The following is a 13196-nucleotide window of genomic DNA, read 5'->3' as shown; positions in this document are numbered from 1 at the left end:
ATTATTTGTAGGAAATACAGTTGGAACATGCAAAGCAAGCCTTTGTGCAAAGGGACAATGCCAGGACTGGAAAAATTACAGCCATTGACTTCCGCGATATCATGGTCACCATCCGGCCCCATGTCCTGACACCTTTTGTAGAAGAATGTCTAGTAGCTGTAAGTTTTAACTTGCCCTAATGAAGCAGGTTTGCTTTTTTTTAACCTGGCAAAAGCTCCGTAAATAAGGGATTATAAGAACAATTCTTTAAAATTATGTGGAGATTTTTCAGTTTAAAACAATAACCTTTTCTTATTGTGATCCGATGTATTATCAAACTTACAGACAGTATATTTTGGCTGGTTTTAATGGAGATAGGTTAATTTGTTTTCTGTATCATATGGAATATCTTTAATGTATTAACTGTTTTTTTTTTTTTTGAAAGATTTTATTTATTTATTTGACAGACAGAGATCACAAGTAGGCAGAGAGGCAGGCAGAGAGAGAGAGAGAGGGAAGCAGGCTCACCGCCGAGCAGAGACCCTGATGCGGGACTCTATCCCAGGACTCTGAGATCATGACCTGAGCCGAAGGCAGAGGCTTTAACCCACTGAGCCACCCAGGCGCCCTTAACTGGTTTTAAAAAAAAGAAAAATTTATGATTTCATATTAATTTTGCTGTATATTTTAAGGTATATCAAATTCTAATCTTCACTTTCATCTATTTTCCAAAGCAAAACTTTTTTGAAAAAATACTACATGCAGATATATTTCTTTTAATTGTCAGCAGAAGAGAGACTCTAAAGCTTTGATTTACTCATTCATTTTACATGGGTGTGTTGAGGGAACAGTGGCTCATATGGTGGGCAGAGCCCGGCTGTCCTGTGTGGTAGCTTAAATCACAGTGGGTGCCCAGCCACTCTTCTGACCGCATGGGCCTAGGAGGTGGTCCAGAACATTCTGTGCTGGAGGCCCCCAGGCCTTGGTCACAAAATACAAATCACCAGGGATTTACTTACTAAAAAATACAGGTAGTAAAGTTTTCTTCCGGGCCTATGGATTGATCACCTATAGATGTGAGGTCCTAGAATCTCCTTTCTAAAACTTCTCAGGTAATTCTGATGATCCTGCAGATTTGGAAACCCTCACACAGTGCTTTTGTTAGTCCCAGGGAGAAGACTTCCGGAGTGTTTCTACCACACTCTGGGGTTCCCACAATGTTTACCATAGGCAGGAACTCAGCGTAGCTTTTCACTTTCATTTTATTTTTTTCCTGGTACCTCTTTTTAGAGGTACAGAATTCTGAGAAGGCCTTTCCACTCTGCACTGTGTTAATCTAGCTCCTTTCCTTGCCTTCCCCTATCCTTCTCTACGCCATTTTAAACTCTTAGGTTAGCTATTTTAAATGATTACTAAATGTAGATTTATGTGCTTGTTACCTTATAAAGAAGTGCTTTTCCTAATAAATATATTTTGCCTTGTTAGGTAAAGACAGAATTTGAGACCCCAAACTGAAGTTCTGTTCATAATGGCCGTGCTATCTGTTTCCCTTGCCCCCAGGGAAGAAATATGGCTTCTTACAATTCTGATTATCAGAGTTCTGACCAGTCTTAACCCCCCACCTAAGCATTTGACATCTCATAATTTTACCCGAATACGCTAGTTTGCTAGAAATCCTACCAATGTAGTCTGTACTTAAATGATTATTTATTGCCGGTTTTAAGAAACATGACAAATCATGATATTAATATTAGATTGACCACTTTTCATACTGTGTTTGTGTTGGTATAATATAGTTTTACATGTCAAAGCACACGCACGTGTGCATGTGTATAGTATAGTTGTGCATGTCTAAGCCTCTCAGAATTGCTCATTAGATGAAATAAACAAACTTATAAAACATTTCCAATTGAAATTTGAACTCTGTAAATTACTACTGGTCCTGTTGTTATAATCCTACACATGTATTTATTTAGTTTTCTAGGACTTGTGTGTGGAGAGTATAAGCTCTGGTCATGATTAGTTGCAGTTACTTTTAAAATTCATTTATAGCTTTTTTTTTTTTTTTTTTAATGTGAAAGGAAAATACTTATGGCTATTTCTTCTTACACATGCATTCTTGATTACTTCCAAAACTAGCCTTTGATATATGTACTTCTGAATCTTCTTCATTCTATAAATCCTTTGTTTATTGTTCTTCTCCCTTCTCTTACTTTCAACTCATTTGAGGCTGCTGGAGGCACTACGTCCCATCAAGTTAGTTTCTCCTATTTTAATGGATTTAATTCACTCCTTAACAACATGGAACTCATTAGAAAGATCTACAGCACTCTGGCTGGCAACAGGAAAGATGTGGAGGTGACCAAGGGTGAGTGAGAATAAATCTGAATTTTTGCTAGTATCTTGGTGTATTATTATTAGGGTAAAGAATTGACGTTCCAGATTTTTCAGTGTTCCACGGACAGTGTCCTAACCACGTGGCCCATGTGTGTTCTCCATCCTTTGATCAGGCAAACAAAAGCAAATAAAACAATCTTCAGCAAGTTTAAAATAAACTGAAGACAACCTTTGAATTAGGAAACCATGTAAAATTTCCTGTTTCCAGATCGTGCTAAAAGCTGAGCTCAATTGGTGGCCCTTAAAGGGGCCTTCAGACGCACATGAGGAATTCTGTGAGCTCACACTGGTGACAGCCTCAGAACGAGACATCGCATTTTAATGTTGTTTGTTTGTTTGTTTGTTTTAAAAGAGAGAGAATGGCCTTGAGAATTGCACAGCTTCATTAATATAACCTCCCAGGCCCGATGCTTGTGAAGGTCCCTATCGGCTTCCTTGTTTTCTCGGACCTGCAGTTTCAGTCACGTCCTGTGTCATTTACCCCAAGCCTTCAGTGAGACACTGGGCTTTGAAAGTCAATGTTAGAGAAGCTCTTCTGCACGCTCCTTACAGACAAATAAAAGAATTGCAAAAATTCTTACCCTGTTTGGGTTTAGTGGAATTCAGTGACTGATAATAAAGTTTTGTGATGTTCACTCAGCCCAGCACCTTGAATTAATGCTGCATTTAGCAGCTATTCCTTCTTGAATCTCTCCCTTTTAACTCTTTTTCCATGCAGAGGAGTTTGTTCTGGCAGCTCAGAAATTTGGTCAGGTTACACCCATGGAAGTTGACATCTTGTTTCAGTTAGCAGATTTATATGAGCCACGGGGGTAAGTAGGCCTTTTTTTTTTTTTCCTCCTAATTAACTTAATAAAAGGAGGTTGGGGGTGGGGGTTGGAGGAGGGCAGGGCACTGGAAGAAAAAGAAGCCAAATAAAAGAGGACTCTGAAATACAGGAACAAAAAAAGGGAACGTTTGCAAATTCCATAATGCAGATTTTAATAAACTTGTATTTTGTTGTTGCTCATGCTTGTTTTTTCCCCCTCCAGACGTATGACCTTAGCAGACATTGAACGAATTGCTCCCCTGGAAGAGGGAACTCTGCCCTTCAGCTTGGCCGAGGCCCAGAGGCAGGTGAGCAAAAGGAACACGCTTGCTTCCTGATGTCTCTCCAGTAGGGTACCCCAGACCCTTTCAACTCACAGTTGCCTTTTCTACACCTATCTGACCTGCCATTGTAACATGTTGCACCAAAAATTCGACAGATTTCAAAAGGCTGCAAAGAGAAATTACTTAAGAGATGTTCTGGTTGACAGAGAGTTGCTTTCAAAGATGGGTTGATTTCCGCACTGCACTGGAAGCCTGTGTCCCCTGCTCCCCGCCAAAATAGGCAGAAGATCTTTTCTTCTTCCCTATACTCCGGTGTTGGGGGGTGTGGGCCAGGCGTCCTGTTTTGGTGTCGCTGCCCCAACGAGGCGGTGCGCTGCTGACTGAAAGCCGTCTCTGCCCCACAGAGAGGTGCTTCATCAGCTCATTGTGTGACTGCCGTGCCTCCCGTTTTTCTGAATATCAAAATGAGATAATTTTGTTTAGTCTGGAGTAACAGTTTGGAGGCTTTTAGACTTCTTTTCTCTGTGAAAGGATTCATAAGTTATGTGGAAACAATTTGAGGAATGCTAAATTTTATTTTATGGTTAACAGAAACCAATCTCGTGAAGTCATGAGAGTCAGAAACTTAAGACACGGGACCTCCTCGTTTAACTCTCACTCGCCTTGCTGTGGACCAGGATTAGAGAATAAAAGCTTTCATAGCATGTGTTGTGCTTACATGTTGTTTGTAAAGTAAATCCAGTCACAGACGAGCATCGTCTTAGAAAAATACCTCCTTTAAGGCAAAGCCACCTCTGAATCCTGTGAGACTTAACAGTTTTTGGCTTGGAGCTCCGGGTCTGTACAGAGACGCCAGTTTGACCACAATGGGTTGATGCGGGCTACATTTTTAGGACTGGCAGGCCTCGAGCCAGCATCCCTCCTTTCAGCTCCTTCCCCCCCCCCCGCCCCAAACGCGGTGGCGAGTTTTGTGTGCAGTGTGTAACTCAAAGTGGTGGGTGTGTGCTCAGTAAATCCTAACTAGGCACCTCTGGAAAACCAGCTGGCTGTTGTTAAAAGAGGGAGCCGATGTCCCCGAGTGCAGGAGAGAGCACTGTGTAAATCACGTGCAGAGGGAGAAGCAGCAATGCTCTCCTCCCTTTGATTTTCAGACACTGCTTACCAGACGATTATCTCTTCGTCTCTATGCAACTAGCTGTTGGAGAAATTTGGGGATTAAGAAAAAGCAGAGGGTTTTGTTTTGTTTCGTTTTTGTTTTTTTAAGGATTCCTCCTGTTCTCCAGCTGGCAGTGGTATCCCACAATTTTTCCTTCCTGCCCTCTGCAGCTTTTGAGACTTGATGGTGGGTGCTCATTGATACTGGCCGTGCAAGGGCCAGAGGAGATTTATAGCAGGAATTGATGGGCTGTGGCTGAGAGGCTTAGAGCAATTCACAGAGGCCTTGCCTGGAATATTCTTTCCTGTATGAACGCCAGTAGGCCTGACAGCACTGTCAGGGCTCAAGCAGTGGCAGTCGTCCACCTGGTAGGCTCGGTGCTAGCATGTGTCCTCAACAGAGGGGTGCAGGAATGGGACTCTTTCCTGTCTCATGAGCATGCTACATTTTGCGCTTCAGAGAAGTTAAATGGAAATCTGGGATTCTATTTATTTTTATTTTTATTTTTTAAAGATTTTATTCATTTATTTCACAGACAGAGATCACAAGTAGGCAGAGAGGCAGGCAGAGAAAGAGGGGAGGAAGCAGGCTCCCTGCCGAGCAGAGAGCCCGATGCAGGGCTCTATCCCAGGACTCTGGGATCATGACCTGAGCTGAACACAAAGGCTTTAACCCACTGAGCCACCCAGGTGCCAGGGACTCTATTTATTTTGTCCTTTCGATTAAGAGTTAGTGATAGCAGTAGGTCAGCTCTCCCCCGCACCCATTATTTTCAAAGTATTTTCACTCATTATTTTGATGCCAGATCTCTCTAAGTATTGCATATTTATATCCATATAAAAAAGTAGTGCCTTTCTTAGGGATGTATTTGTCAAAATGAAGTTACTCGTGATTTCCATCTATGCAGAGATAAAAAGAGTTGGAAACACCTCATGAAATTCACAGAAGAAATGTTTTACATTCTAAAGATGCATATTTCTGTGTAAAGCTGTTTTCAGTGAAGTCACTTTACAGGAGATTCCAAATTATCTCATTCTATTAGAATTGTATAACATTGACAGCAACTAAAATTCAGTGGGTTGATAGTTGGGGTTGGTAATTATTTTCTTTGTTCACTTATTTTAATTATCGTGGCTTTTGAAAAAACAAATTTTATTGAATGTATTTATTCATTCAACAGGTATTATTAAGCGCTATCCCCCTCATTTGACAACTTTGCTTGACATAAAATTGCTATTTTATTTATGTAGACAGAAAAATGCAATACTCTAAGATGTTCTGGCATCAAAAACATGGTAAGGATAATAGGTCAAAAGGACAATAAAATAATGACTGGCCTGAAGTATGAATTTAGTAAAAAGTGGATAGAAAAGAGGGGAAAGTAATAATTACCAGTAATACAACCACCTAGTTGTAGCCACTGTAAATATTTTGTGTTATCTCTGGGTGTTGGGATGGCCAAAATGTTAGTATGTTTTTATATGCATACATACGCCCGCAAATAATTTTAATTAAAAACAACATAATATACTGCACCAGTCTTTAACATTGTTCTTAAAAGATTATAATGAAATATTTCAAACATTTATAAAGGTAAACAGGATCATATCATGAATACCTGTCTAACTGCCATATTCCTTTTAACCTGTTTTCACTTTATATTCCCTTATGACCATTTATCTTAACATCAAATAACTCTTTTACAATGACATACGATTTCGTTTTAAGGCTGTAGCATTTTTTAAAAGTTTATTTATTTATTTAAATAATCTCCTTACCAATTGTGGGACTCGTACTCACGACCCTGAGATCAAGCGTTGCGTACTTTACAGACTGAGCTAGCCACGCATCCCAAGGCTGCAACATTGTTAACCAGTCCTCCGTTACTGGACATGTAGGTTATTTTCAACGTTTTTGCTCTTAAACAGTATTGCTTTTTAACATTCTGGTAGCTTGATCCATGTTCACGTACATGATTATTTTCTAGTCTGATATTTTATAAGGAGATCTGCAGGGTCAGAGGTTATGTACAAGAGTTTGGGTGTATGTTACCAAGTTTCCCTTCAAGTTGGTACTCGGTTAAATGGTAGGTTATCAACTCTTGCCAGGCTGGGTATTGCCATTAGAAAACAAACTATGGGGATAGATGGTAGTTAGGTTTATCATGGTGAACACAAGGGCACATCAGTGTCGAAATACTATGCTTTGCACCTGAAGTTAGTATATTGTAGGTCAGTGACACTTCACTAAAATGAATAAACAAAACCCCCCAAACGTACTAGTTTGACTGATGAAGAATAATGTCTCCTTAATGTTTTTCAGTTTGGATCTCCCTGATCACTGCTAAGAATTAAATATTTGAAAATAGGTTAATAACATTTCGGGGGGAGTGCATAATGGTTTTCATTATGTTCAGATTTGATTTTCAGCATTAACAACAGTAATAACTTTTTATTAATAAGAACAACAAATTCTAATCCTGCCTTACTCTTTGATATGTTAGTTGATACCATGAATTTGGAACCCAGTGGGCAATTTAAAAAAATCATATGTGCTCATTTCTGTTCTGTCCTTCTTTCTGTCTCCTGACCCCCGCCCCTGACTCCTGTGTGTGCAAAGAAGAAGGCATCGGTGGACTCATCCCGACCCGTTCTCCTGCAGGTTGCGGAGTCGGCCTACAGGTTTGGGCTGGGTTCCATTGCTGGAGGTTAGTCATGGATGAGTGCAGATTTTTCACTTTTATTATTCCTCTAATTTTCTTCTCTGATTTTCTACCTTACGGTATAAAGGACAGAGCCTGCCTTGGTCTTTCCAAGCCAGTTTCCTGTCTGTACCTCTGAGATGGGACGAGAGGAAAGGAACCTGCCTGTGGTCAGGGCCTTTTTCTCTTAGCTGCAGATAGGCTTTTTTAAAGACGGGTGAACGAGAAAGTTAGGCTGAAGTGATGTGTTTTTGTACATTTGAACTGTCTGGGACATCGTTTTACCAGAAGACATCTGAGTGAAAACCTGTAGTTGTTTACTAGGAAAGTTCGTGCACTTTTACAATCTGTACGTGCACAGTTTGTCCCTTTCCTTCATCCGGCCTCTCTTTGACGTTGACCACCTTCCCCTTTCCTCTGACTGACCTGACTGCCTCCTGAACTATTGGCATTATCTGATTTTAGCTGTTGGAGCCACTGCCGTGTATCCTATTGATCTTGTAAAAACTCGGATGCAGAACCAACGATCAACCGGCTCTTTTGTGGGAGAACTTATGTATAAAAACAGCTTTGACTGTTTTAAGAAAGTGCTACGCTATGAAGGCTTCTTTGGACTATACAGAGGTTAGTGCCATGTGCTAAATTCATGTAAGGTGAAATAGTAGCCAGAAGGTTTGGTTTTCCATCTGCATGCCTGAAATGGATTAGGGAGACTGCATTACAATGGAAATGCAGCAGATTCTCAATTATCCATGCTAATGGGAGTAGGCTGGAGGCATCCAGGGCATGGCTAATCAAAACAGCCCATAATCTGAAAGCCATTTATATTGCTCTGTAGTATGTTTTATTTCTTAAAATAATTATTTTTTATAAATATCCTCAGTGGGTTTTTTAACCCACTGAGCCACCCAGGTGCTCACCTCAGTGGGTTTTTTAAAAGGCTCATATGATTTTCTTCCTGAAGTAACTCTGCTCACCAGCTAAAACGAAAAGGCATCCTGGGGACGGAGCAGAGCCTATTCGGGATTAATGATTGTCCTTGAATATACCCCAAAAAAGTCCATTAAGTGGGTAAAAAAGTCCAAGAAAAGCGGGTTCAGTGGAATCCTCCTTTACTGCCTCTTTCTTGGTTAAAGTTGCCCCTTCCCTTCCTCTCACTCTGTACCCAATGGAGTTGATTCATGCACCGCTCTAACAGGTAGTCCTGTCCAGCTGTTCCTTCCATCCTCTAAGGTTCATGAAACAAGGGAAACAGTAGCAAGATGTATGGCATCATAGAAAAGATCCCACAGATCCTGACTGGTTTTCTGTTGGCATTGGCTTAAAGAGGCTTGACTTTACTTCCCAACCTCTCTGTATTGCCTTCTACAAAGAGAAAAGAAGTAAGTGTATTTGCTAAAATACAGTATTGCAGCGTGCCTGGGTGGCTCAGGTGGGTTAAGCCTCTGCTTTCGGTTCAGGTCATGATCTCAGAGTCCTGGGATCAAGCCCCGAGTTGGGCTCCCTTCTCAGGGGGGAGCCTGCTTTTCCCTTCCCCTCTGTGTGCCTCTCTGCCTACTTGTGATCTCTCTCTCTGTCAAATACATAAATAAAAATCTTTAAAAATAAAAAATAAAAAAAATACAGTATTGTGGGGCGCCTGGGTAGCTCAGTTATTTAAGCTGTCCTACTCTTGGTTTTGGTTAGGGTCATGATATTGGGGTCATGAGATCAAGCCCCATGTTGGGTTCTGTGCTAGGCACGGATCCTGCTTAAGATTCCTTCTTTCCCTCTGCCCCTCCCCCATGCACGTGTGCCCGCACACACTCTCTCAAAAAAAAAAAAAAAATACATACACACACACACACACAGTATTGCAAGGTGTTTTAAGCTGAGCCACTTTGCCATTTGGCAACTGCACTGTTGGCAAGGTCTTCCCTCCCTCTCAGTGCTTGCTGTAGAAGAAAATAGTATTTAGTACTCTGTGGGGACAGACCTTGGAACTGGCAGCCGTGGAAACCTGTGCCTCTAGGCCTCTTCTGCCATCTGCTGATTCCAGCTTCATCTTATGCATCCAAGTGTAAAAAAACAAAGACCCCTCTTGAAATCTCTCACCTTAGAAACTAGGGGGTTTTAAACTCCAAAGAAGCTCCATTTTGCAGGTTCTGTTGTGTAGGTAGATAACTCCCATCAAAGGCCTTTTGATCTGTTCTCTACCCTCTTTCCCTCACCCCCTGCCTCTTCTTACAATTGGGAAGGTCTTTGACCCCAGGTGATTGATGATGACCCTTACAGGGTCACTGCCTTCCATTTGAAATACTCTTCTGTCCTGGTGACAACAAACCTCACAAATGAAATGTCTCCCAAGTAGTACAAGGTTAATGTCACAGTGCCTGCTTTGCAGTGACTCGGGCAAAGGCTGCCACCTGCCCCATTCCCGTGGGTGGTTTTCTGCCTGGAGAGCTTTGTGCATCAAGGCAGAAGGGCGTCTGAGCCTTGCCATTGCTTCACAGACTGCTTTTATGGCCTTCCCTCTGTATTGGATTAAATGTCGAGAGTGCCTTTAGGATTGTGAGAAATACTTTTTGTCCTGCTCGATGTCTTTAATATGCTTGTATTGACCTGGTTTGATGTGATGTTGAGTCCCTTCTCTTTCTCTTTGACCAGTCTGACAGATCTTGATTCTTGGTTTATCCAGGTTTTCTTCCTTGACCTGTTCTTTTAACCCCATAGACAGAACAGCTTAAAGCATATATGAGTACTGATTGCTGAGCGATAATATGGCCATCCCACAAACATCATGCTTTTTCAGAAATTATGTATGTAAGATGAGGGGCTGGAGGATGGGGGGCGGGGAGCTGGTTTTAACAACTTAGGGAAGGGAGTCAGCCCCCCATTAGAGATGGAAGCTCACTTTGAAAACCAAAGACGCAGTCCTCCCCTTTTTCCTGGTTTAGAAACCACCGTTTATCTTACTGTTTTGGCTGCCTGAACCCTAGGGGGTTCCCTGTGAGAGGGTGCTAGGTAGAATGTGAGTATAAGAAGATTAATTCTGAGAGTCATCTCTGTTCATTTCCTCTTGAATTCTTCTATTTTCTAGTAAATGGTTTTAAAGCGAAAGATTTATTATAAAAGCTTGTTGGGTTTTGTTCTTTAGTTTGGATCTTGAGAGCAAAGAGATGATTGGTGGTAGTTCAGGTTAAAAAAAAATCATTTAAAAAAAATCATTTTTGACCTTGCTTCATAAAAATGACCTGTTCCTTTTATTGATTAGTTGGGGACCAGTTCTCTTTCATTCCTTGTACATAATTATTAATTAATAATTGTATGTAACTGCTTATTTATGAATGCTTGTCATTAGGGTAGGAGAAAGATGAGATGAAAATGGGAAGCCGTCAGTACTAGTGTAAATTTTAATAGAAACAACAAAACCTGAGGTACCCTGGGAATCACTATTGTAACCTGTGTGTGCAGCGTCAAGACAGCACGCAGCCTGCATGTGGTTCTTTCACTAAATTTCTCATCAGATGTAATTCTGATGTTTAAAATTTTATTTTAGGGGAAACTTGAGTTTCAATTTTGGGAATTTAGAATTGCCTCTGATAACACTTCACCTAGCAGGATGTGAGAAGGTGTCAGAGGACATCTCGAATTTATAAACATGTTTTGAAATATGGAGCCTGTTTTTTCTATTATGGAATTTTGCTTAACATGTAATTTTTCTGCATCAATACATATGTAATTGCTAATATTTCCTGAATAGTATAATTTGGGAATGTTGCACAAGTAAGGTCTCTCCCCTTATTTTAAAATTATCTTTATGCATATTTCAGAAAAAAGTTGGCAGTTCACCCTGAAAGAAGGTACTTGCCGCATGCATCCTTATTATAAGGTGAATGAGCATCTTCCTCGCTCTCTCTTTTTTTTTTTTTTTCCTTTTCTTCCGATAACAAGAATACAGATCTCTCCAGGGGTGCTGTGTTTGTATGGAGAAATAATTCCTCGTGCAACAGCTAGAATGAAGATCTTTCTAAAGAATTCTTGATATCTCCACCACAGGTGGTTTTTTTTTTTCTCTTTGCTTTCTCTGGGAGCTGCCAGCCTCTGCATGCAGTCTGGAGGTTATCCAGTCCTAAATGGGGAGTGCATTTCGAACACCGCCCCCGGGGTCCAAAGGGGATTGATAACAGTGTCAGCAACTGTCCTCAGTGGATGTGGTGGGGCGTCCTGGACCTCCAGCAAGCCAGGAGGTGTTGTAGTATTGGGGATTTCTTAGGTCTTACTCTCCATGTCTCTGTGCGGTGCACTGTTCCCTTGTCTCCGAGAGTCTCTTATTGGGATCGGGATTAGTGATTGTCCCTTGGAAATCCTATGAGACTGACTCCGCAGACCTTCTCTGTTGTATACACTATTTTTTTGTTGTTGTTGTTATGAGAAAATGATTGATTTTCCAAGATTTTTCTGTAATTTTTGAAAATCAGACCCTCAGGCTAAGTCTGTCTGTATGAGGGGAAATAACACCCAGGATAATCCAGATCTGCCTGCAGTCAGCTGTAGAAGGCTCCCTTTATTTCCTCCTCCCTCTCCAGATCGATTTCATGCATTCAGGTGTTTAAAATTCCTAATGAAGTACCTGACAGCTCATTTGGTTTGAATGAACCGCAGGACCAAATGAGTCACTTATTGGCCTGCTATTGACTTGGCATATTAAAGAGAAACAATTTATTGGGTTGGGTAATCATCCCCAATTAAATGCTCTTACCAGTCCAGGAATAACTGATTTCTGCCTTTAAACTTTGCTCTACTCTCCTCCCTCAGATGCTTCAGGTAATGAGAGGAGCAGCCTTAGAATTAGGAAAGTTTGGGGGAGGATCTTTGGGGAGGGAGATTGAAGAGAAATCAGAATCCATGAGAAATACTTCTTAAGGAAAGGTTTTTGTTTTTGTTTCTGTTGATGGGAGAAGTCACGGAAAATCTATCAGAAGGAAAAATTAGATCATTTTATGAATTCAACTTAATTTGGAGCACTACTTAATTTTTTAGTTAATTGGCAGAAAAAAAATTTTTTTGTTTTGTTTTAATTAAACCCATCGATCAAGGCTTACAGAGTCTCAGATGGGTCTATTTCACATTGTCTGTGTGGTGCGAAAGCAGTCGTCTTCCATCCTGGAATGTTCTCAAGGTGACATCTAGAGGATATTGTGGTGATATCTCGGGATGTTATTGATATGTTTGCATTCTGGAAGGAAGTTTTGTCAGACATCTAGTTTAAGCGAGGCCTCTTGTTGTGGTTAATGTCTCTATAGAGGGTAGTACCCAAATTACATGGGTCCACAGTGAAGTTCCTTCTTGAGTAATTCTTGTGGATAAAAATAAACTTAAAAAAATTCTGCCACCAAAATAAAACGATTGGAGTTTCTACAACTGTTTTGCATAACTTAAGAATGCATGTGTCTTGGAACCAACTGCATTGAATCCTTGAACTTCACCAAATCATGGAGGTCTATCCTTGTCCAGCAAAGCTTCTAATGAGCACAAAATAGATTGGTTTGAATCTAACTATTTTTTTCTTTTTTAGCCAGTTTTTTTGCATATTTTAATTTAGGGTATTAAGGCTGTGAAAAGATCAGAAGGCAGACATTTGCGCCTAGGAAGCTGTGAGCTGGGTAATCATATCTGTGGAGATATACAGCCAGCCAGCCCTACTGAGCACAGGGTGTTAACACAGGAGGCAGAGGTAGCACAAGGTCAGACCAAGGCGGGGTGAGTGCGATATCAGAGGCCAGAGAGTGCCAGATGACAAGAGTGGTGAGCTTAGAAACTTGGGAAGAATGACGAAAAGATCGAAGTAGTAGCCCAGCGAAGAAAAGATTGAGTGAGGTAGGCGCTGGG

The 13196-nt window shown here is 40.9% G+C and overlaps 1 protein-coding gene across 3 annotated transcripts in view; it reads left to right on the top strand.

Annotated features, from left to right (window-relative positions):
* Window positions 1-13196, top strand: part of SLC25A13 (solute carrier family 25 member 13) — a 184956-nt gene that overhangs the window by 101632 nt on the left and 70128 nt on the right. For 2 of the 3 annotated variants that reach the window (XM_047695755.1, XM_047695757.1), the window contains 6 exons: window positions 12-158; window positions 2209-2347; window positions 3095-3188; window positions 3408-3492; window positions 7244-7331; window positions 7791-7949. In XM_047695755.1, coding sequence (XP_047551711.1) covers window positions 12-158; window positions 2209-2347; window positions 3095-3188; window positions 3408-3492; window positions 7244-7331; window positions 7791-7949 — 712 coding nt within the window. The remainder of the gene's footprint in view (window positions 1-11; window positions 159-2208; window positions 2348-3094; window positions 3189-3407; window positions 3493-7243; window positions 7332-7790; window positions 7950-13196) is intronic. The other variant, XM_047695756.1, reaches the window with a different exon arrangement.

The sequence above is a fragment of the Lutra lutra genome, chromosome 11 (assembly GCF_902655055.1).
Source record: "Lutra lutra chromosome 11, mLutLut1.2, whole genome shotgun sequence".
NCBI lineage: Eukaryota > Metazoa > Chordata > Mammalia > Carnivora > Mustelidae > Lutra > Lutra lutra.
This window is presented reverse-complemented; position numbering and strand designations above follow the sequence as displayed.